This window comes from Lutra lutra, chromosome 2, assembly GCF_902655055.1.
Source record: "Lutra lutra chromosome 2, mLutLut1.2, whole genome shotgun sequence".
In the NCBI taxonomy this organism is placed as follows: Eukaryota; Metazoa; Chordata; class Mammalia; order Carnivora; family Mustelidae; genus Lutra; species Lutra lutra.
In genome coordinates, this window is record NC_062279.1 from 54,829,487 (window position 1) to 54,854,285 (window position 24,799).

A 24,799-nucleotide genomic window follows, 5' to 3' on the forward strand; every position below is an offset into this window, starting at 1 on the left:
TTATTGTTAAATTTTCAACTGGAAGACATTCATAACCTCAGTGTAGTTCTGACAAATTCAACCTGCGCCCAAACAGTTGGATGGCCCCATGTCCACCCTGCGCTCAGCCAGGAAGCCAGGGGACACGGACAGCAAGGACCCAGGTGAACCGCAAGGCGTCTGCACGCTTGGCTTAGGAGCCTTTGTTAGAAAACAAAACCAGCAATGTTGGTTTAGGATTGGGATCAATGTCAATACTTAAATAAACCTCAAATTACCTCACTGACCACCCTGTCACCTCAGTTCAAGTGGTATGCTTTTCTCGGGTGCCTGTTGGAACGAGGTATTCAATCTATGGAAGGCACCGTGCCTTTTTGTTCTTTACCCAGAAGAGGGTGTGGGTGTAGTTTAGACTTCGAAGCTTGGGCACATAGTTGCTTTTTCACTCTGAAAATGTGTCAGATAGCTGTGCTTCAGATCAAAAGTGGGGCCAACACCCAGCACCTTAGAATGCGGAATTTGGGCCAGAGCTCTGAATCTGCCCCTGCAATTTAACAAGACTCCTGCTGGTTCACACGTTCATTAAAAAAAAGTTTGAAAAGTAAGGCCTTAGAGCAATGGTTCTCAAACTGGGCTCCTGACCAGCATTTTTATCACCTGAGAACTTGTTAAAAATGCTTCGGGGTTTGAGATACAAACGGTCCTAGCAATCTGGGACCTTCAGGTAGTTTGGATGCTTAAGTTGGAGAACCACAGCTTTAGAGCTCTGCTTCCCAAACTGCTAAGATTAATTAACAAAATGGCTAGTCTCCTCTCCTCCCCCAACACACACGTGCATGCCAGCCCCACAGAAATGTTTCAGACAGAATGGGGCTTCCAAGTAATTGCTCCAAGCACTTCCCCAAACGGAGATGGGTGTGCATGTGTGCAGGTCTATCTGGAGCCTTAGAAGCTCCCCAAATGGGGCGCCTGGGTGGCTCAGTGGGTTAAAGACTCTGCCTTCGGCTCGGGTCATGATCCCAGAGTCCTGGGATCGAACCCCACATCAGGCTCTCTGCTTATCAGGGAGCCTGCTTCCTCCCCTCTCTCTGCCTGCCTCTCTGCCTACTTGTGATCTGTCTGTCAAATAAGTAAAATCTTTAAAAAAAAAAAAAAAAGCTCCCAAAACATGCAGAGCGGGCTCCTGCTCCTGTCCGTTGTAATGGAGTTTTTAAATTTAGAGCCCTGGTTCAGATGTGTCTGATACTCTGAGGAAAAGCTAAAATATTCCTCTGTAAGTAAAAAGGAGACTAGAGGCCAGAGATAAAATATATCTGATTGGGGCGCCTGGGTGGCTCAGTGGGTTGAGCCGCTGCCTTCGGCTCGGGTCGTGATCTCGGAGTCCTGGGATCGAGCCCCGCATCGGGCTCTCTGCTCGGCGGGGAGCCTGCTTCCTCCTCTCTCTCTGCCTGCCTCTCTGCCTGCTTGTGATCTCTCTAATAAATAAATAAATAAAATCTTAAAAAAAAAATTATATATGATTAAAGTGTGGAGCGGAGGATGCGGTTGCCAGATTCAACAAAAACAAAGGATGCTCAGATTTAAATTTCAGATCAAATAATTTAGTAGAAATACATCCTGTGCAATAATTTTGCAACGTAATTATACTAAAAAAAAACAAAAACTAGGGCGTCAAATTCTAGTTGAACTGGTCATCCTGTATTTTACCCGGCAATTTTAATAGAGAACTCTAGAAGGAAAGTGATCTTCCGAAGCACCCAGGAGCGGGCACAAGAGCTAAGACTTTGCACAAGTCAGTGACGCTAAAAGTCACGTAACTCTGTAGCTGGGAGGGGCCTAGATCTTCTAAACCATTTAGAAGCTCAGGAAGTCCCACAGGTCATCACTGAGCTGGGAAAGAAATCTTCCAGTACAACCACCTCAGACCACGACTCTACCAGGTTGTCCTGTCCTACACAGGCTGTAGAGAACTCATCCATCATTTCTACACACATTTCTAACCACCTACCTTGGAATCTGAAACCAAGTTCTGATGCTTAAACTGTTAGGAGCCCAGCTCAGAGCTATATACTCCGTGTCGCAAGTGCCTGACTTCTGCATGGTGACGTTCAGGACCGAGCCTCAAGTGAACCAGTTCACTGCAGGTGCCATGTACTGAAACTAAGCCACCGTGTCTGGTGGCAGCCAAGGACAAGAAGGAAATCGATGTATAATCACGGGAGGCCAGCATTCCTGCCGGGGAAAACACCCAGCTCCCATGATTAAACCACCACACACAACTGACTGCAGGAGGCTACATACACCGAGAGCATGAATGGCTTCCAGAAAGTACTTTCATGCCCCACACCAGTGATCCCTCTGCTTGAGGGGCTTTTCCAAACACCCTTCAAAGGGACCGTGTCCTCCCCGGCCCAGGCCGAGATTCTCAGTAAGTCACCGGAGGAGCGTGCCTCACGCCCCCTTGGCCTGTGTGGGGCTAAGGGCAGACAGCGATGCTAGGCGGAGGCTAAATGCCCTTTGGCTTTCCAGCCCATCACCTGAAAACACATCTTGCCTATCTCGAGGACTCCATGTATAAACTGGTGATTTTTAAAAAAAGAAACAAAAGGTCAAAAAAAAGCCACATAAAGCCTGGATATGGTTAAGATTTCTGCATGTAGGGGCACCTGGGTGGCTCGGTGGGTTAAAGCCTCTGCCTTTGGCTCAGGTCATGATCCCAGGTTCCTGGGATCGAGCCCTACATGGGGCTCTCTGCTCGGCAGGAAGCCTGCTTCCCCCTCTCTCTGCCTGCTTCTCTGTCTACTTGCGACCTCTGTCTGTCATATAAATAAACAAAAAACCCCACAAAGATTTCTGCATGCAGCTAGCAGAGTTGGCCAAAGTGAGAGCAGGCCAGCAGAGGGAGTGCAGGTCACAAGCGGGCAGAGGAGGCGAGGCTGCCACGCGCTCACTTCCAGCGGGCACAGCGTGCAGGGCCCAGGCAGTTGGATCCTTCTTCCTGGTCCTGCTCTGGCTGGCTCCGTGGGGCTGTGTCCCTCCATCACTAACTCCATTTTTGTGTTCCTATTTGCCACGTGCACCCAGGCTTTCAAATGAGCTGCCCTCAACAAATGCAAAGTAATTCAGTTGTTTATTACAAACACATCTTGAGATACGATGTCTACTTAAAAAGTCAGCCTTAACTGGAGGCCAGTCTTCTACGATGGTGCCCAAAGCAGTCCTGCAGTTTCTTTCTGAAAGCTAACCTCCTTTTAAACCAAGAAGCGATTCCAGAACCCCCAGCAGTCAGTCCTTAGCCTTCGTGGGCAGAAGACAGCCTGCATTCTTAGGAAACCTGGGGCCGTTGCCTAGACCCACAAGCATGGATGTCTACTACATTCAAATCAACTGAAGGAAACAATATGAGAAAAATGGGAACCCAACCAAGAAAATTCACTTCCCTTTGTACAAAAACATGTATTCCAAGGTTGCTTCAAATTAAATACATTTAATTATAATTCTAGCTAGGATTCACACTAAATAAGATCTCTCAGCAGCCCCATAGGCCACCATGTCCCCTGACCTGCAGTGAGGGGCCCTCTGCTGCCGGCCACGGTGCGTAGACGGGAGCACCGTGCACAAGGGCCTGCTTGCTGAGGGTGAGGTAGCCTTCCCTTTTATTCTTAGCTTCTTGACTGCACATCACAGTTCCTAAAAGTCCCAAGTCCACAGAGTTCTTTCAGGGATTGAAGCAGGAGGGAAAAGGGGGGGGGGAAGGGGTACCAATATCCTTTTTCTTGAAGAAAAGGCCAATCCATTTCATGGTGAACTTGAGCTTCCAGACTAAGACCAAATCAGTGTTCTCCAGTCTGCACATAGTCTTCTGTGACCTGGGACAGCGTGCTCAGGTACTGCCAGCTCAGGGCAGCCAATAGCATGACAAATGACAGGTAAAGAGGGGAGTAATGACTTCGGGAGATCAGCTGACAATTAGGAAGATTCTGGGTCCTGATGGTGGAGATGATCTGCCTGGTTTTACCAGAAGATGGGTCTGAGCTGGGGATTCTATGATAAATCTGCCAAAGAAAGGAGAAAATTTTAAGTGCCACTTCATGGGTCCTAGGAACTTTATAAACACCTTCTGTATTTACTTCTTAGAATAACCCTACACAGGGAGGTTTTATGTCCCTCTTACCAATGAGCAAACAGGCTCTGAGAACATGGAAGGAATAACCCAAAGTCACTCCACTAATAAGGCAGGACTGTCCATGGAGGCCTGTATTGTCCTGCAGCCTATCCTCGAGAGCACCGGTAAGTCCCTGCCCCCAGGGAGCCTCCGCATCGAGCTGTACCTCCCTGGTACCTCACACAGAGCCGGGCACGGGGGGCGGGGGGAGCCTGGGAATCTCAGCAGGGTTTGACAGCTCTGCTCACACAGCAGCAAAAAGGCTACTGAAAAGACGGGGCAGATGCAGCCAGACAAGACAGAATCTGTGGTGTGGACCACAGGCTGGACGAGGAAAAGTGAGAGCAGAAGCTGGGAGCCAGAGTAGTCCTCCCAGAACCCTCTCTCGGTGCCTCTTGGCCCTCCTACTCCCTCCACAACTCTCCAGAGCATTTGCTGAACCCAGGCCTCACGTCCATGCTTCCAACTACAGCTTAAGCTGAGGCCTCGATGCCTCTCATCTGAGCTATGACCAGCCTCCAAACAGAGCTCTGACTCTACTGAGCCCTGAAGTCCATTCACCTGCTTGCCACACCATCACCAAAGAAACAGAAACCTCTGCTTGACACCCCCACTGGCTCCCCATGGGCTGCTGAGTGAGGTGTGAGCTCTGTGACTTGGAGCACAAGGCCACCCATGACCTGGGCCCACTGAACCTCTCCAGGTGCATCTGCCGCTGCCCACCTGGAACAACTCGTGTGATGCTCTGCACACGCTTCTGTTCCCCCTCTTCGCTCACACCATCCCCCCACAACCCCCAGAATGCCCCTGTCACGCTCCTTCACCTGGCCAACTCTTGTCTGCTGCCCAAGTCACAAATTAGGTGTTAAGTCTTCTAGAAACCTGCCCTGGGGCGCCGGGAGGCTCACTTGGTTGAGCGTCTGCTGTGGGCTCAGGTCATGATCCTGGAGTCCCAGGATCAAGTTCTGCATGGGGCTCCCGTCTCAGTGGGGACTGTTTCTTCCTCTGACCCTCCCCTATCTCATGCTCTCTCTCTCGCTCTCTCTCACATAAATATACAAAATGTTAAAAAAAAAAAAAAAAAAAGAAAAGAAAACCTGCCTCAACCCCCAGGTTGGGTCACATGCCCCCTCCTGCACATACTCCTATCTTCTCAATTAACATTGAATTCAGCTACTTCTATGAGTCTCCCTGACTGCAAGTCTCAAAGGCACCACATCTTACTGGTCTTTCTGCCTCCAGCCCAGCTCCGTGCCTGGCACACAGGAGGCCCTGCTCAAATGGCCACTGACTCAAACTGACAGAGCAGCTAAGAGACGATGCAGGTGGGAAGTAACAAGGATCTGAGCCGAGACGGAGGCAAAGAGAAGGAAGATGACAGAGCAGGCGTATTTTTAAATAAATTTTTCCCAAAATTCTCATTATATAATGGGTATTTTTTTCCACAGACATATATTATATTCTTGCCAGCCTCCTACCTCTCCACCAAAAGGGCATAGCTACAATCTAGTTTAACAAGAAAATGAAAGAATATGTCCTACAGGGGCACCTAGCTAGCTAGTTGGGAGAGCATGTGACTCTTGATCTTGAGGTTGTGAGTTTAGGCCCCATAATGGGCACAGAGCTCACTTAATTAAAAAAAAAAAAGCCTACAGAAATATGCAAATAATATCTAATATCTAATACTATGCTACCAAGAACAGTTTTAGAGAAAAACAGAAACTGGGATGAAACTACAATTTCCTCTTTACTTTCTTTTTAAAAAATTTTATGTTTTAAATTTTTTAAAAAGATCTTTAGTTATCTGAGAAACAGTGAGCATATATGCATGAGTCGGGGGGAGGGGCAGAAGGAGAGGGACAAGCACTCCCTGCTGAGCAGGGAGCGGCATATAAGACTGGATCCCAGGACCCCGGGATCATGACCTGAGCTCAAGGCAGACACTTAACCAACTGAGCCACCCCAGCACCCCTCTTTCAATAAATATTTTAGATGATGGAGTTACAGTTATAAAAAACAAGCAATACAGGGGCACGTGGATGGCTCAGTTAGTTAAAATTTGACTCCAGAATTCAGTTCAGGTTATGATCCCAAGGGTCGTGAGATTCAGCCATTTACATTGGGCTCCATACTCAGCAGGAAGTCTGCTTGGGATTCTCTCTCCCTCTCTCCCTCTGCTCCCTCCTCCTGCTTGCAGGCATGCTCACGGTCTCTCTCCAAATAAATAAAATCTTCAGAGGTGCCTGGGGGGCTCAGTCAGATGAGCATCTGCCTTCAGCTCATGTCATGATCTCAGAGTCCCTGGGATCAAGTCCCACATCAGGCTCCTTGCTCAGCGGGGAGTCTGCTTCTCCCTGCCACTCCCCCTGCTTGTGCTCTCTTTCTGACAAATAAATAAATAAAATCTTTAAAAATAATTAAGTAAATAAATAAATAAACAAGTAAGATCTTCAAAACAAATAATACAAAAATAAAATAAAAAGCCAGAATTCCCTTATCCTACTCTCTCAGCCATAGGGTAGTGAATTTTATACCTTTCCTCACTATGCCCTAAAACTCTATATAGAAATGTATAAATGTCTTCTGTAATAATTTAATAACATCATAAATTGGTGTACTTTTATACCCATTGCCATGTACATATATAACTATATACAAACACATAAAATGCATATACGTATTATATATTCTATATACTACATAGAATGACTATGATCTAGGGGTGTCTGGGTGGCTCAATTGGTTAAGCCTCTGCCTTCAGCTCAGGTCATGATCCCAGGGTCCTGGGATCGAGCCCCACACTGGGCTCCCTGCCTGGCAGGGAGGTGCTTCTCCCTCTTCTGCTCCCCCTGCTTGTGCTCTCCGTCAAATAAATTAAATAAAATCTTTTTTAAAAAATGACTATCATTCTATATAACATATAAATACATGACTACATTGTGCATATAAAATTATACACAATTTTATTTTTAAAATAGATTATAAATAGATTATGTTGCAATTTGACTTTTTTCACTCACGAAATTTTTTATGGACATTTCTTAATGCCAGAACCTAGAAAATGATGTCATTCTGTTTCTAAACACAAGCCGCATAATGTGAATATACTATAATTTAATCAATTCCTTCCCAATAAGGACTGAGGACAAAATGTTACAATGAACATCTCTGTACATCTTCTAGCTAATTTTGTACATAAAGTCCTAGAATTGCTTGGTCAGAGGGTAATGCATGCAAAATTCTGATGAGTAAGAAAGCTTATAAGTAGAATAGGCAGGATGTGGAGTTTCATATGGATGAGGGTTAGAGAGAATAAAGAGGAGCCTGGGTTATCTGGATTCCGTGATTATGTGAATGGTAATATCATTAACCAAAAAAAAAAAAGTTTATGACCAAGTCCTGAGCTGGACTAATCAAGTCAGGACTGACAAGCATGCATTGGACAAAGAAGCCTGGCCATTGAAGAGAATACCAGAAAGCTTGTGCAGTGAGAAAAAAATGCAAATGAAGACAGAACTCCGGGAAATACCAGTATAATAAGAAGCCAGAAAGGCAAAGGAGTTGACAGGTAAGATGTTAAACTGGAGGCCAGAGTCACAGAAGCCCAAAGAGGAAAGGGCTTTTAAGGTAAGAAAGATCCACAGGGTCAATACAGTGGGACTGGGGAGAATGTTTTCAAAATTGGTCATTAGAAGGTCATCAAGTCACTTTAGTAAGAAAAGTCTCATGACAAGGTAGGGAAAAAAGCCAGCGAGCATGAGGTGGGTTAAAGAAAAAAATGGGAATAAATAACGTGAAGTACACGTATCTTTCGAGAAGGTTAACTGTGAGGGAGAGTGGGGAGGGGAGTAGGTAGAGAGGAGCAAAGTCAAGCCAGAGTCATGACCTGTTCCCTTTTGGAAGCAGAGTGGCCTGAGCGCACATACCAACTAGAGGAGTGATGGGGGGGCGGGGGGGGGGGGGTACTTTGGATAATGAGGCGGCGGATCTAGGGGTGACAGAGGGGAGCAGGAGGGCTAAGGCTCACCCAGGAGAGGTGGACACAGAGGAGTGGAGGGGGTTCACGCCACACAACACACAATCTCGCACTTCCTCCCACGGTGAAAAGGCAGTGCCAGCTGAGGAGGAGAGGACGGGGAGTACAACAGCGCATTTCAGACTTTCTGTTCACAGGTGATCACCTGGGGAGCTTGGTAAAGGCAGGGCAATGCTCTAGACGAACCACAGCGCAGGGTGAGACGGGAAGCTGTGCCAGCTTGAAAAAGATCGCCCTCGCCAAGGAGTAAGCATTGGCAGAGAAAGAAATAATAGTTTCTGGCTCTTTGCCTCAGCATTTGTTTCTGTCCCAAAATAGCTGGTGGAGCTTCTCGCCAGCTGATAGGTAATCAGAGTGGTTTGAAGCTGTGGCTGCTCCAGAGGACCCCCGACATGAGGAGCAGAGCCCACCTACTCTGCAACGGTCGGCTATCACTCTGACTGTTCCTTTAAACACTAGAGCTGCATGAGGAAAGCCTTCAAGTCCCCTGCAAGGACATTCTGGTTACCACCTGTTAGGCCCAGAGACCTGACAGAATGTGTCTGCCTGTCTTCCTGCGAAGGACAGACTTGATCAGTGTTAGTATCTGGACAGCAGCAAAAAGCCAGGCAGCTGGGACGCCTGGATAGCTCAATCATTCAAGCGTCTGCCTTCAGCTCAGGTCCTGATCGAGGGGCCCTGGGATGGAGTCCCATATTGCACTCCCTGCTAGACGGGGGAGTCTGCTTCTCCCTCTGCCCCTCCCCCTCACTCATGTGCACTCTCTTTCTCTCTCTCAAAATAAATAAAATCCTAAAAAAAAAAAAAAAAAAAAAAAAAAAAAAAGGCCAGACAACTTGTGGACTTGATACAAAAAGTTAACTTGAAATTTCATTCCTGCTGACGTCAAAACCATTACTACATTTTATTCCTTCAGACTCGGAAGTCTTCAGAGATTTTTCTCAGTCATATCAACTCAAGTGTTAATGTGTCCCCCAAATTACACTGAGTTTCACTGGAGTAGCTTTAAACAACTGACTCCCTGAATCGGGGGTCTGCAAATATTCTTAAAGGGCCAGGAGCTATTTTCAGCTTTGTGGGCCACCCTCTGTTGCAGCCTCTCGACTCAAATAGATCTCTTCTGAACTACATATTACATAAAAGGTTTCTCATTTATATAAAATGGAGGAAAAGTAACTACTATGGTACTACTCATTCTCCAAAGCGTAATCCAAACCCTTTAGGATTGTAGCGAACAGCACAGGCTCGGAAGTCAGCCAGATCTGGGCCCTTATTATGGCTCCAGCCTCAGGTTTCCTTGATATTAATAGTACCCACCTAGTCATTTGCTATGCCAGGCGCGCAGCAAGCTCAGAGGAAGTGCTGGCGATATGGTCAACCAGGCTGTCCCCAAGTCTCATTAGCAGCAATTTTTTTGGTCAATGGCTAAACACTGTACCTAGTCACTAAAATAATTTTAGGATTTTTTTTTTTAATGTGGCCTTCTATCTTCTTCTTCTTCTTTTTTTTTTTTAAAGATTTTATTGATTTATTTGAGAGAGAGATGAAAGCAGGCATGGGGAGGGTGGGGGGTGGAGGGGCAAAGGAAGTGGGAGAAGCAGACTCCCCACTGAGCAGGCAGCCTGACCCAGAGCTCGATCCCAAGACCCCGGGATCACGATCTGAGCCAAAGGCAGATGATTAATCGACTAAGCCACCCAGGGTCCCTGCTCTTATGTCTTCTATCTGTGTCTTTGGTAGAAATGCAGAGGTCCAAAGCTTGTCAGATAGAAGACAGGGAGGAACTCCAAGGAGAATGTGCACTATGCAACAGAAATCAAAGGAAATCACTGTTTTGCAGAATTCTGTTTAGGGAAGACCACTATTACACATCACATCCCTGTAAAGGTGTAACCAGAGGAGGGAGAAAATTATTGGCAGCAGGAGTTCTCTCTGGGAGAGAGGAAGGAGGAAGGTCTTTCATGTCTCATGTATTTCCATAGTAGTTCGATCTTTAGTAAGAACCCAAGATCTCAGGGCCTCCACTCACCAAAAGCTAGTGGCCACCCCCCTCACCAGTGTGACCATCACAAAAAAATGTCTTCAGACATTGCAAAATGTCCCCTGGGGTGGGGGAGGGGGAGGGCGCAAAAGCCCTTTCAGTTAAGAACCACCGCTCTGGGGCCGAGTGATTAGTTTTTGCCTCTAAGAAAAAGTTTTTATTTTTTTTTTATTTATTTTTTTTTAAGATTTTTTTTTATTTGACAGAGAGAGATCACAAGCAGATGGAGAGGCAGGCAGAGAGAGAGAGAGGGAAGCAGGATCTCCGCTGAGCAGAGAACCCCGATGTGGGACTCGATCCCAGGACCCTGAGATCATGACCTGAGCCGAAGGCAGCGGCTTAACCCACTGAGCCACCCAGGCGTCCCTAAGAAAAAGTTTTTAGAACCTAGTCATGTATTATATCCTCCGCAGCAGGAGATCTGACTTGAACAAGTATGTTTTGTCTTATAGGGTGGTTTTGGCATTTGAAATGAGATCTGCATTAGAAAATTGACAAATCACTGCCACTTGATGGTTCTCCTTTGCTGCAATTCCCTACTGTGGTTTCTCAGTTGAGGCCTATCACGTAATGGAAAGTACTGGATTGGGTGTCAGGCAACCTGGCCTGGGGTTGGAGATGCCCTCTGTCAGATACTGCATTAGCATGCACAAGCCTCAGCTTCACTCTGCTCACCCATGAAACCTGGTTGGCCTCGAATGTCATCTTCCCCCTCAAAAAATCTGATCCTCCGTAGGGGCTCCACCCTAAAGCCTTGTTCCATTTATAGCTTCTCAGCAGGGGGCCATGCAGCTCTGATCAATCAGCAACCTGTGCACACACTTCTTCCTAATAAAGGACATCAACTCCTATCTCTTTATACATAACACCGTGAGTTTTTACGATCATCTAGTAGCCAAATATGAACTCTTGAAAGAGTGACAGTATTTAAATCCTAAGAAGAGACACAAATTTTCCAGGTCGTTAAGTAAGAACCCACCTCTTCCATGTACTGGTAGATTATAGCCTTGACCGCTGGCATATTGGTGGCGTCCATCATCAGAGTTACTGCCTGCCCTTTTCGGATCTTCACTACGCCTTTGAACACCTGCTGATTGTTGTAACAGGCAGCCAGAGTGGCAATGGCCATCACCTACAGATATGAGGAGGGAAAGAGAAGAAGAGAAAAAACACGAATTCATTCCATTTCATGAAAAAAGAAATGGCACTCCAAGCAATCACTATTCTGAAAAGGTGAAAAAACGTTCTGCAGAATAAGAAAGTGCCAAAGGGCTAAGATGGAACTAACCAAGAAAAAAATACCCACAAAGAAAGCATGTCAAAACTTGGACCTTTCCCACTCCTCCCTTCCCTAACAATATACAGAATCAAGGGTCTTTGTGTCTTAAATGATTGGTTTGACCATGAAAGTTCCTTTTTATTTGGAAAAAAGTAAGTCCATTAAGTCCATACATCTTTTTCTATGCTAGAGTAATGAGTTAGAGAGCCAAAAAATGTATCTCAAAATAGTATCTACAAAGAATTTTCTATTTTTCCTACAATGAACATAATAATCATTTTACATGAAAAACAAAGCACAGAAGGATGGGGGGACAAACGGGAAGGGGAATGGTTCCCATGCTCAACGGCAAATTACTTCTGGGATAAATGGGGACCTAAATCAAGCATGCAGAGTTTAGTTGCAACAACCTCTCAAGACTGGTCATTAAAAGATCAAATCAAGGGGCGCCTGGGTGGCTCAGTGGGTTAAAGCCTCTGCCTTCGGCTCAGGTCATGATCCCAGAGTCCTGGGATGGAGCCCCCTCGTTGGGCTCTCTGCTCAGCGGGGAGCCTGCTTCACTTCCTCTCTCTGCCTGCCTCTCTGCCTACCTGTGATCTCTGTCAAATAAATAAAATCTTTAAAAAAAAAATTAAAAAGATCAAATCAAGGGGCGCCTGGGTGGCTCAGTGGGTTAAAGCCTCTGCCTTCGGCTCAGGTCATGATCCCAGGGTCCTGGGATTGAGCCCCCTCGTTGGGCTCTCTGCTCAGCGGGGAGCCTGCTTCACTTCCTCTCTCTGCCTGCCTCTCTGCCTACCTGTGATCTCTGTCTGTCAAATAAATAAATAAAATCTTAAAAAAAAAAAAAAAAAGATCAAATCAAGGGGTGCCTGGGTAGCTCAATCAGTTAAGTATCTGCCTTTGGCTCAGGTGATGATCCCAGGGTCCTGGAATGAAGCCCTGTGTTGGGTTCCATGCTCAGTGGAGAGTATGCTTCTCCCTCTCTTTCTTCCTCTGTTTACCCCCCACCCCCGTTTGTGCTCTCTCTCTCTTTCTTAAATAAATAAAATCTTAAAAAAAAAAAAAAAAAGATCAAACTAAGTTTCCAAATCAGTTAAATCCCAGGAGTTTCATGTATTTGAGTTAAAAACTGAAATAATTGGCAAAGGCATTTAAAAAAAGCCTAAGTGGGGCACCTGGGTGGCTCAGTGGTTTAAAGCCTCTGCCTTAGCTCAGGTCATGATCTCAGCGTCTTGGGATTGAGCCCCGCATCGGGCTCTCTGCTCAGCAGGGAGCCTGCTTCCCTTCCTCTCTCTCTGCCTGCCTCTCTGCCTACTTGTGATCTCTGTCTGTCAAATAAATAAATAAAAATCTTTAAAAAAATATAAAATAAAAAAGCCTAAGCACCAGAGGACTGTGGGGCTAGGTCCATAGGATCAGGTTCTGTTATCCCGAGTCTGGGAAAAGGACAGCAGAAACAAGGCCCTTAAGTAAGACTCTATAATGATAAACCTTCACCTATATTTTACCCAGCATTCCCCCTAAACCTAAGCCAAAGCCGTAGATTTAATTGTGAGGCTAAGAATCTAAGGAGGCTGAGCTGGGTGTGGTGCTTGTGGGGCAGAGGGGAGGTGCCTGCCTTCCCACCCAGCAAAAGAAAACAGACTGGAGCCATCTTTTTAAAAGGAACCATATTCCTGAATACAGCAAACCAAAATAGTAAATGCATTCTATCCACCCCCATCAGCACCACCATGCCAGTCCTTTTAGCTTCCGCCTCTCCTACACAAGAATAGCTCCCTTGCCTACCTGTGGAATAGCGCAGAAGTTAAACACACTTTGGTTTCTAAGTCTTGAAAGATAAGTGATGACATCTGGGATGTGGTGAAGTGCGTTGGTTATAAGTTCGTTCAGGCACTGCACAGCTGAATCAATGTTCTGTGGCTTAGCAAAATCGCCCAACTTCTTAACATACTTGCCCCAAACCTTAAAAAGTAAGTTAGCACGGGCATAAGTGAAGAACATACAAGCAACCGGAAAGAATCTTCGTCAATAAGAACTATGATCTAGAGCAAAGTTTTTCTTAGCTGCGTACTCATCTTTCACCAAGATCAAGTCCGTTTCAAGCTCCACAAAGTGGCTATTCGTGATGACCAGTCAGGGTCTGATCACAACCTAGGAGTCAGTTAAGTATTTGGGAAACTGTCCCTTAGGGACAGTTGGTACATCATGTACTAAGCAATACTTTGATGACTTCAAATAAAGAGGACTCCTGGTTGTTCCAGAAGGCATTAGTCTCCTTACAAAATCAGCTACAAGAGTACTGCAAGCTAAATGTTAAATATTCTGAAGATGGTCAGGCCTCAAAGTAATAAATGATTAACATGACATTCCCAATTCTGATAAGAATGCTGCCGAACAAGTGTCTTGGGGGAGAATGAGCTGAGTCTACACAATGAGAACATTACCTCCTTGGATCTTAGTAACTCAAAAGTGAAATAACATCTTCAACTCCAACGGTGTGATTGATTTAACAATTTTTAATGATATTTTTAAAGGAGTCTCTGAAGCTAGCAAAGAAGTTAATTTCATTTTTGGTCACTCTTAAGTTTCCCAAAGAATAATGGTTATTGTCACTTTATACTCTCCCCCAATAAATGACTGGCCACCACCACTAACATTTTTACAAAATCCAAAATTCCTGCTAAAAAATACAGAAAGGATGATAGAATTTAGGACATCACCTTTTGGCATCTCCAGTGATGAGGGATCTAGGCAGTAATCACCAAAGAAAAGAAAAAGAACCCATAACTTACAAGGAAAAGAAAATTAAGTTATCCTTAGAATTTTAACAGTCTGTAAAGCGGAAGAAAACGGGATACTCAAAATGTGAGCTAAAAATTTTATATCTAGAAAAACTAACTTTCAAATATCAAAGTCACAAATTACCAATATGTATAAACATGAGGAATTATTATTCTCATGGGCCTTTCCTATCGATCAGTGTGTGAACTCCAGACAACCAAAATGACTACAGACATCAATATAAGCTCACCTTAATTAAAGGTGAGCTTAAACAAAGACTAAGGAAGGGGGAAAGGGAGATATTACAGTATCAGTGGCCATCTAATCTGACAACTCAGAAATAAATATAATCATAAAAAATTGGAAATTAGTATAGCATATGCAAAAATAGTCTTCAATTATTTTCAAGAATCATTTTGGTGGTAGTTGCATTATTATCTCTAGTGAGAGACTGCAGGATCTGTAATGCAGGGGGAGAAAAGCAAATGAGTAATCATGGCATATACTAATTCTAGCATCTCTGATTTCCCTGAGAATTATGAATCTCGATGAGGAAGAAAATGAAGTAGAAATGTAATACAGAGGAGGAGGTTATGTAACAATCCCTGAACTGGAAATATTAACATAAACTTAGAAGGTATTTGAACTTTAAAACTACACACACACACACAGCGACTGTCCCAAGAGCAGTGACTGTGCCTAGTGCCCAAGTGCAGTGCTGGGTACTATTTCCCATTAGCCCAGGTGTCTTACCTGGGGTTCCTAAGAGCTGGATGAGCCCAGTACTCAGGCAAGAAATGTATAAAATGAGCTTAGAACATCTGTACATACCAAACGGCAAGGAAGCTATCAAAGTATTAAGGGTCCCCTCGTGAGGACTCAGGAGCCAACCTGAACCTGTTCCTGACCAAAGGAGGGAAATTTTGAGCTTTAATAGTGAGAATAATTACCACAGATTAAACCCAATCAGTGATGGGTTTTTGTTTTTTAAGATTTTATTTACTTACTTTCTTACTGGTCAGACAGACAGAGAAGGGAGAAAGCGTACAAGCAGGGGGAGTGGCAGATGAGGTAGAAGCAGCCTGCCTGCAGAGCAAGGAGCCCAATGTGGGACTTGATCCCCAATAAAGATCTACTCTAGAACAGAACTAGACATGAAGCCCAGTGACTGCTAACATCAAAAGTGGGCAAAGATCAGACGTTGTGTGCCTCTCGATAAGAGAGCACCACACCCTTCAGGAGGCAGATGCTCATTTCTCTTTAGATTTAAACACATTTGCTGTGTTTCAACCCACTGCAGTCTTTATTCTTTTCAATATTCAAAATGTTCCATATGTGGTCAGTGAAGGCACCTTTAAACTGGACCCTACACCTTTTTACCCTATACTTTGTACTTTGATAGCTCCCTTACTTCCTGGCACGACAGTATATTCTCAGTTCCTACCCTCCTATTCTGTGTGGTGGAAAACAGTATTAAAAGACCAAACTGGAACACCAGCGGTACCCATTATTACTGGTTTGTTTCTACACCTCTTTGTAGAGAGAGCGAGACATTTTTTTTTTATAGAGAATCTGTATCAGGAATTCGTGCTGACATTTTCAAGTCAGTTTAGGATTATGGGAGTTTTGCTTAACTTTATTAATAGTTTTATATTTGTACCTTTTATTTGAGACTGAACATCTTGGTTCCCAGACTGATATGAACACAACTGCCTATTTGCTGTATGTTGCAGTGTTTCTGTAATAGTTTCAGTATTTCAATAACAATATTATTCCCAGTATAATTATGTACACATTTTATTACGTTGAGTAGGTTTACGGTGCTGTGCACCTTGCTTTTTTTCACTTAATAATATAACCTGGAGATTACTCCATAGTAGTATAGTTATTTCTGTGCTCCACCAAGGGAATATACCATAGTTCGTTCAATCAGTCCGGTATAGATGGACATCTCAGTTGTTTATAAACTGTAACTATTAGAAACAAAGCTGCACCACTAAGCCCCCATATTATTCACTTGCCAAGCCACCAGCGCTCAGGGCTATTTGCACCAGGATACACTCTTCCCAGCCACAGAGTGCCTGCGTCCCCAGTTTTTCTCAACGACTTTTTGCCAGACCGGCGCTGGATAGTCTCTCAGGGTTCTTTTCTCTCTTTTTTGGTTAAGCTATTTGGACTGACATTTAATAAGCACCCTGGCCAAGGTTTATCTCACTTTATTCACACCACTATCCTGTGGTCTAACAGCTTTTCAATATTACAGAAGAGGAAATAAACGGTGTGCAGACCTGTAGAGCTGGTGTGCATGACCCATGCTGGGGGGACGTGCCTGGGTGACAGCAGTGTGATGACAAGGGATAAGCCCCAGCTGGGACCCAGAGACTCAAGTGGCCCTTCCAGGTGGCCCCTGACTCACTGCAGGTCCTCACACAAACCCCTTCCCTTCGCTGAGCCGTGCATCCCAGAAGGGTGGTCAAGAGCTCTTTGGCAACCTTGCCCACAGAGGAGATACACCTGGGAAGCTTGGCAAACTAGGATGTCTCAGCCCAGGATCGTTTTAATGTGAATTTTTCTTATTGGGTGTGGGACTGATCATCTTTTCAGCTGTTTAAGGATCTTTCTTTCAAAAAAAAAACAAAAAAAAATCCTTCTTTCTGTGAATAACCTGTTATCTCTTTACCCAGTTTTCTATAAGGTAGCTGGTCTTAACTTTTAGCAGTTTTTATATTAGGAATAGCAGTCCCGTATTTGCTGTTTAAGTTGCAAATATTTTCCCTACTTTGTCACCTGCCTTTTTTTCACTTTAAAATCATTTGGTTGGTGGGGAGGGTATGTGCTATGGTGAGTGCTGTGAAATGTGTAAACCTGGCGATTCACAGACCTGTACCCCTGGGGATAAAAATATATTATATGTTTATTAAAAAAAAAAAAAAATCATTTGGTTGGGGTGCCTGGGTGGCTCAGTCAGTTAAGTGACTGACTTCAGCTCAGGCCATGCATGATCTCAGGGTCCTGGGATGGAGGTGCTCCCTGCTCAGCGGGGAGTCTGCTTCTCCCTCTGCCTCTGCCCCTTCCCCTGTTCACGTTCTGTCTCTCAAATAAATAAAATATTTACATAATAAAAAATTAAAAAATTAAAAGCCCTTGCTTTTAGGAAATCATTTTATGGAAAGCAATAGACAAATACTGGAGTAAAATCAGGACATAGTCCTAATACTTTCTATCTAGCTGTCCTTCTGAATAAAGCCAACTTCCAAGGCTTTCCTTGACTACCTGTTTTTTTTAAATTAAGTCAAAAATCAACTCTTCTCTTATAATGAACATTCTGTAGTTTTTGCCTCTCCCTCTCTATGGTCTTCCTCCTTCTTGCCACAGAATCCCTTTTTGACAGGGGTTGGGGGTGGGGTGGAATCCATTCTGTGTGTTGGAAAGATATAACCCAGGTCTGGCCAGAGTACTCAGCCCTCTGGCTACATGGTAACTGATTATGGGTTGGGCACAGGATCCATGTCTCATCAACTGGGCCTTCCTAAGAACTTCTTTATTAAGTTAGTAGATTGTGAGTCATGAATTGTTATATCCACCACTTGGAGAAAGCCTATTCAAGAGATAGAAAGAATGGGGATAAAGCCTCTGTGTGAGCGTGTGAGCGTGTGTGTGTGTGTGTGTGTGCACATTACTATACATAGTCTGCACCCCAGGATTTAGCCAGTGTACTCTGAAGCAAACTAAATCCTAACCTGTTTCATATATTCTCTTACATTGTCTAAGGTAGTTTGTTCACATTTTTATCATTTGCAACCGAAAGATTTGTTTTGTTTTGTTCTCAGAAAGTACTTAAAATTATTTTTCTCAAATCTCCTCCATCTGTTACCTCTTGAGGCCAAAACTCTCTGCCTTCTCGATGGTCTTCCAGATAATCACGAATGATGTTTGTTTTCTGCAGAAACAGGCCCATAGAATTGGCACATTCTGTGTCTTCACCAACTAAGGGGTCTTCTAACTCTGAGGCTGAGAACAGACGGGAAAGGCCAATTCCCACCAGCCCGGCGACACAGTGACAGTACTGTAAAAAACAATGAAGTACTTACTACAATGGAAACATCCGAGATAATTGCCTATAAAAAAGATCCCAAAAGCCAAAAAAAAAAAAAAAAAACAAAATCCCAAAACAGGTTCCAAACAGAATGTACAAGATCGGATTTTGATTAAAAAAACACAAATATGCACTATGTACATGTGAGGAATAAAAAACACGTGCACAAAAGATTTAACCAAAGTGACCTCTGATCTCTGGCTGGTGTGATGGCTTTATTTTTTCACCTGCTTTTCCATATCTCTACTGTGGACATGCACTACTCCTAGAATAAAAGGTCATTGAAAAAATAAACTAGTACAGTAAGCTTTTTAATATCTAAAATTGAGGGTGAAGGCAATGAGGGAATAAGGAATATTCTAATAGAAACTGGAATAGTAAGTGGAGCTTAGTCTCAAAGACACTTCAAGATCTTGCCGTGTCTCAAAATCTTCATTACATAGAAGGACAAAGTACCACAGCTCTGTTCTTGCCACTGTTCAAAGCACTCTGCATATTCAGTCCTCACAAACACCTTTATTATTACTACCACCATTTTACAGATGTGCAAACTGGGGCAGACAGAGTTTGGTCAATTAATTACCCAAGATCACTCATCTGGAAGTTAGAGGCGAGGGACTCAAAGCCAGGTGGTCTGGCTTACAAGGCGGGTTCTAACAACTTTGCTGAAACTGCCTTTTCTCCAAAGAGATCTTGGTAAACATCATTCTTGATTATCAAAGAAGTTTTTTTTCCTGTAAAAGTAGTTTGCCAATGCTCTCCTCTCTTAAAAAGAATATTCCAAGACAACTTAATGCAATACTCTTATGAAATGAATGTCCATTACACACTGTAAGAGGTAGAGAGCAGTTAAAGAAGGTACGCTCTGGGGTGGACAACAGCAAGGGTGAATGTTTGGGAAAGACCCAAGGAGGGCCTCTGGATGAAAGAAACACAAAGCCAGACTAATCAAAGGGCACAATGAAATGGCAAAGAGAAAGCACCCAAAATGTGGTCTAAGAACGGAAGACTCTGGAAAGAGTAAAGATAGGCTAAAATAGAGAAATGAGCTGTGGACAGCTAAAAGAAACTTAAAAAGAATTACTAGAAATTTAAAAACATCAGTACGTCCTTGGCACTGCCCTAGGAAAAGGAGATTTTAAGATAACAGTTCTTTGGATAGAAATATTCCTAGACTGGAAGTAGTCCTCTTCCTCCAAAGTTGAAGGAGGGGGGAGAATCACTCAAAGTACTGAATTTCATCTCATCAGAAATTATACTCAACAAACTGTCACTGGGTCTCCCTAAGAGGTCTGCAGAGCAGAAAAGGGAGTCACCACGCAGCTAACCAGTGCTGATTCCTGGCCCGGAGGAGTTTCAGCTTTAACTTTAATTTCATAAATGGGTAATTCCAGCAGCAGCATCACTCATGCTAACTTGGAGAGCATAATCCAGCAGCTGCAAAGATGTTGCCGGCAAGTTTTGAGGACTGAAGGATTAAGAGGCCGGACTTTGAACCTATATTCACCCAGGGAGTATGCATGTAGTCACCTCTCTTCTGAGATCCTAACTTAAACACTATTAAAGATACAAAATACACACATAGTTCAGATGTTTAAAATGTCTTTGCTTCCACTGGGGAGATGAAGAAGTCTCACAAACATCATTCCTACTGAAAACGGGCAACAACCCTCCTTCCTATCCAGTATTTTGATGCTTAGTTTAGTCCCCATGGTCAATTAGGTCACTTTGTCTAGACAGGCACTTTCTCCCTGTCCCTTAACTCCTACCCTGGCCATATCCTACGCAGCTGCTGCTCAGGAGTAAACTCAGGCCAAATAAAAGTCATCATAATTTTATCTGCCACATCATCTGCTCTCATTGCCCTTTCCAGCTACCCTGCCTCCCGAGGAAGACCACCTCACCCATGTGGGGTCTCCCACTGCTAATCCCCACACATATTCGTTTCTAACTGCCATATGAACTGGGGGAGGGAGGCTGAGAAACTTGGAACTTCTCCCATTGTGTTAATTCTGTAAGGAGATGACGGGAAAGGAAGCAGTACGGTATTGGAGAGTTACTCACTCCTCAGCACAACACACCCACGATCCTAAGTCAGTACCTCTGGATACTTAAAAAGTTGGAAAGGAAACACACATATAATTTAACAGTTTAAGTGGTACCTACTTCTCCTCAACAAATGGGGTCAGGCTGGCACAGAGTTTAAAAGTCATCTTGCGCTAAGATCGAACTGGAAACTGATTCAGATGCTAAGGTGTGTCCACATAAACACATACTCAGTGATGGAAGAAAGCAAATAAGCAAAACCACATTTTTGAAGATTTGAAAACCTCGGCTATCTCTATATTACATTAAGTAATTTGGCCATTTATCTAAAATTTCACAGCAAGTCAGAGGCACTTCTAGAAGCTTAATGTTTGTACCTCTGGGACAGGTTAAATTCACTTTGGCCTAACTTAATGGCAAACTCCCTAGGGCGTGAATTATTTCAAGTATTCAACTCTAAGCCCCTTTATTAAGTGTTTATGATGAGACATTCAAGCTACACAGGTGGGCTGTAAAACCAGCAAACTTGGAACTGGTAAGACAACTTTCTTCCTCACTCTGAACTTCACAGCATGTACTGCCAGCTCTGTTCTATGTGCCACACACCAACACAGCTTGTAAACACTGACCTTGTCCCACTCCTGTTCAGAGGTTACGTGTTTATCCAAAAACTCCGCCATCCCAAATCCCATTTTCTGGCAAATGTCAACAATCACTGTTTGATACTTCTCAGCCAAATTTCTAAACTCGAGGGAGATCTGGAAATGGAAATCACACACACAAAAAAAAAAGAAAGAAAAAATATGAAATATGTATTTACACTGGGAACATGGTACACACAGATTGTAAGATAAAATAACAGTAGAACTCATTAAGACTCCCAGATGAGTCATCTATAAGCCTAACACCAGGTCATGCTAGTTTTCTACATATTACGTAATAAGCTCAGAAATGTTATAATTGTTAAAACAGAAGGGTCTAAAAACTGCTAAAGTTTCTAAAGAAAATCAAAGTCTCACTCTACACTCATCTTTCCAATAGATAATAAATGAGGTGTTTCAACATAAAGTGGACATAAACATAAGAATTTTAGGAAGAATGCCCCATTTTACACAAACCTCATGATAGGGAAGACTCATTCCTTCAAACATGCACCAAGTACTTCCTATGTAACAAGCTTTGTTCTAGGCACTGGGGATACACAGCCTGGAAAGGAACAGAAACTTAAACTTGGTACAGTTTACATTCTATGGAGGAGATGAGCCACCATTTTTATCATCAATTTCTAAATTTCTATCAGGAAGTTATAGTGTCTCCCCTACTATAAGGCTAAATGTTAAAATTACATTACCATAAAATACAAACATTGAATGAACATTGAAATATATTTCATAACTAATTCATAGCTCAATAAATATATGTTATTACCACTATTAGCATTTAAAAATAACCCTATGCTATTCTTTAAGTTGTGTTTGGGGTAGGTCTCAAAGACTACTAGTTTCCACTAGTACCAGGCGAAAAAGATAAGCTCTAATCCATAATATACAGCGAAAGTTCTAGAAAGCCTGGCTTCAAATGATACTAACTAATGACCACAAAGCATAAAACACCAGGTTCAATCTCAATGCACACACACTGGGGAGAGGCTCACTTGGTGAGAACACTCTGTCTAGGCTTATGCCTAAAGTCTGTGGGACCTGGGACAAGAGCACAAAAGGAGGTGCACACACCATACTGGCTCAAAATCTTGAAATTATCAGTCACACTAGTAACCTGTTAAACAGTATGTGCTATTCTCTTGCTTTTACAAAGGCCTTCACCACAACCTGAAGGACTCAGGTGTGAGTTTAAATCTCCCTCAGGGCTCTGTTCCAAAAGGCAGCAGAGCAGAGACTGGCAATCCCCAGCTTTTGGTCTGCAGCCTGGCCCTCCCACTCCCAACTGTCTAGCACCCAGAAGGCCTAGGGGCAGGGTCACTGGTGCATGGTTCACCCTGGAGAAGAAAGGCCTGAGGAAACAGACTGCAAACCTGAAAAGCAGGCTCAGGGAGTTGAGGGCAAGGAATTCCACATACCTGGAATATAATCTAGAAGGCGAGCTGCATAAGATCTGGGTAGGCACACTCCCATGGCACTGGGGAACCCTCACCCCTTTGAGTGGGGCCTTCTAAAGTGAGGGGCTGGGAGGGGCGGGCCCTTCTTCCCTCAGTCTAAGAGCAGTACTGTGTGAGTGAGGCCAAGTTAATTGTTCTGCCCTAGGACCTCGCCGGAAACTGATGGCGCGCATAACCCAAGGACACTGCTTTACCCTTCAAATTGTGCATCTTGTCTCAAGGAGAAGCTGGGATAGATTAGCAGGTGCGCAAAACTTTCCCAATGAAAATAAGACACTACGATTTTCCATATATTCCTATCTCAATAGGAATGACAGGCTGAAAGGATCTCTGATTTAAAGTTCCATCCTCACCAACACATAGCTTCGTATATTTCACGTTCTTAAGGATATAAAAAGTCAACACCAGCAAAATGGTGATGCCTGGCCTGTGCACTCTGCTCCCTTCTATTCTGGCAGAGCAAGTTTCTGCTCTCCAGAGGGGAGGCTCTGTTCTCTCACCCCACTACCCAACATAGGAAAGGATAGATTTAATGTTGAAATTTGCTTGAACAAACTGTTGTTTTCTCATTGGAATGCAATATTTATAAAGACAACTTTGGTTTTCTAAGCATACTAAAATATTATCTAAACATTTACTCGCTATATCCCCCCAAATTATTCTGACATTCACACATTTTCATATTCTCTCATTTTTGCTGAGTAGATAGGGCTGCCTTGATTTTTCAAATACCTATGACATTTATCCCACAACTAGAAATTATTTAATTGTTATGAATCTACTCAATTCGAAAATAGTGTGGAAGGTTTTTTGTTTTTGTTTTTGTTTTTGTTTTTGTTTTTGGAGGCTTTAGCTAGAATAGCTAGAATATAACTTTTTTAAGTGAGAATACACATCAGGACACCTGGGTGGCTCAGTCAGTTATGCATCTGTCTTCAGCTCAGGTCATGAGAGGTGTTCTAGGAGAGCCAAATCACTGGTACCTTCTCTAGGTGAGTGCTCTCACTCTCTACCTAATTATTCTTCACAGGTTCTTTTTTCCTTTTTCTTGTTTTCTATTGTATTGTACTGTATCAGCTCCATGTAATTACTTCTCACAGATTTCTTTTCTTCTGGTTTGAACTTTATTTATTTATTGTCTTTCATTTTTGTCTTTGACACCAAAGACATGCTCTCAGTAATCTGAAATAACCCTTCCTCCAAAGGAGTCTCTCAAACATTCTTTTGTATGGGGTGGATTACAGCCCTCCCCACTCAGGAATATAGATCTGTTTCAGTAGCAACAGCCACAAGAGGACAATTCTTCCTCCCAAATTCTGGCAACTGTGTACAAAAGGAAGGGCTTCTTTGGTCTGTTAGAGAACATGAGACTTCACTAAATAAACCTTTTATTTATGTGATATGAAAGAAGAACTTATTTAGGGGCACCTGGGTGGCTCAGTGGGTTAAGCCACTGCCTTCGGCTCAGGTCATGATCTCAGTAAATAAATAAAATCTTAAAAAAAAAAGAGAGAGAAATGTATCTTTCCAAAGGAAGAAACACTGGACTTATAGGCAACATACTGGTAACACTAACAGTAGCTAATACCATTCTAACCTGTCTTGACTCTTTCAAACCTCACAACAATACTACGAGGTGGGTACTATTATTATCACTATAGATGGAGAAACTGAGGTTTATACAGGCCACATCACTCCACACCAGTTAATAAGGGGAAGGGGTGGGATTCCAACCCAGGCAGCGTAGTTTCAGAGTTCTTACCCATCACATTAGATTACACTACCCTCACACTGCCGATTTTACAGTTCTCTACAGGGATGAGGGCTGGCTGACAATTACATCATCAGTTATACACACAACCATAGGCAGAAGAGATTTGTAATTCCGCTACCGTTGGGAAGTCCTCTAGCACTTGTCGATCCTTCTCCTTGCTCTCCATATACCGCCAGTCTGGTTCATAAAGATAAGAGTGAAAGTTGTGTAGCAGTGGAACCTTTTTTTCTATACTGATGGTCATGTCATCTTCCAGAGTGTCCAGGGCTCGGAGGACCAGATAAAATATGCATACCGCATGGCTGTGAAAATGGAGGAACTATTAATATAACAGGACAAACATTCCAAGATATTTATTTCAAAATAACATGTCATTTATGCAAACCCTACTAGGACCCTACCTCTAAAGAACTATGAAAGGATAGCCAAAGCTTTTTGTATACAACAAGACATCTTAGTTTTCCTTTCTTAGGTGGGAGCAAC

At 43.5% G+C, this 24,799-nt stretch overlaps 1 protein-coding gene across 4 annotated transcripts in view; it reads right to left on the reverse strand.

Annotated features, from left to right (window-relative positions):
- Positions 1-3,090: 3,090 nt before the first annotated feature.
- FDFT1 (farnesyl-diphosphate farnesyltransferase 1) overlaps positions 3,091-24,799 on the reverse strand; it is a 32,311-nt gene continuing 10,602 nt past the window's right edge. For 2 of the 4 annotated variants that reach the window (XM_047717432.1, XM_047717431.1), the window contains 6 exons: positions 24,435-24,618; positions 21,056-21,184; positions 18,159-18,350; positions 13,289-13,465; positions 11,201-11,353; positions 3,091-4,034 (listed from right to left, as the gene is read on the reverse strand). In XM_047717432.1, the coding sequence (XP_047573388.1) occupies positions 3,813-4,034; positions 11,201-11,353; positions 13,289-13,465; positions 18,159-18,350; positions 21,056-21,184; positions 24,435-24,618 (1,057 nt within the window). In that variant the 3' untranslated portion in view covers positions 3,091-3,812. Of the gene's footprint in view, positions 4,035-8,594; positions 8,668-11,200; positions 11,354-13,288; positions 13,466-18,158; positions 18,351-21,055; positions 21,185-21,544; positions 21,581-24,434; positions 24,619-24,799 lie in introns of those variants that run through there. The other 2 variants (XR_007125104.1, XM_047717433.1) reach the window with 2 other exon arrangements.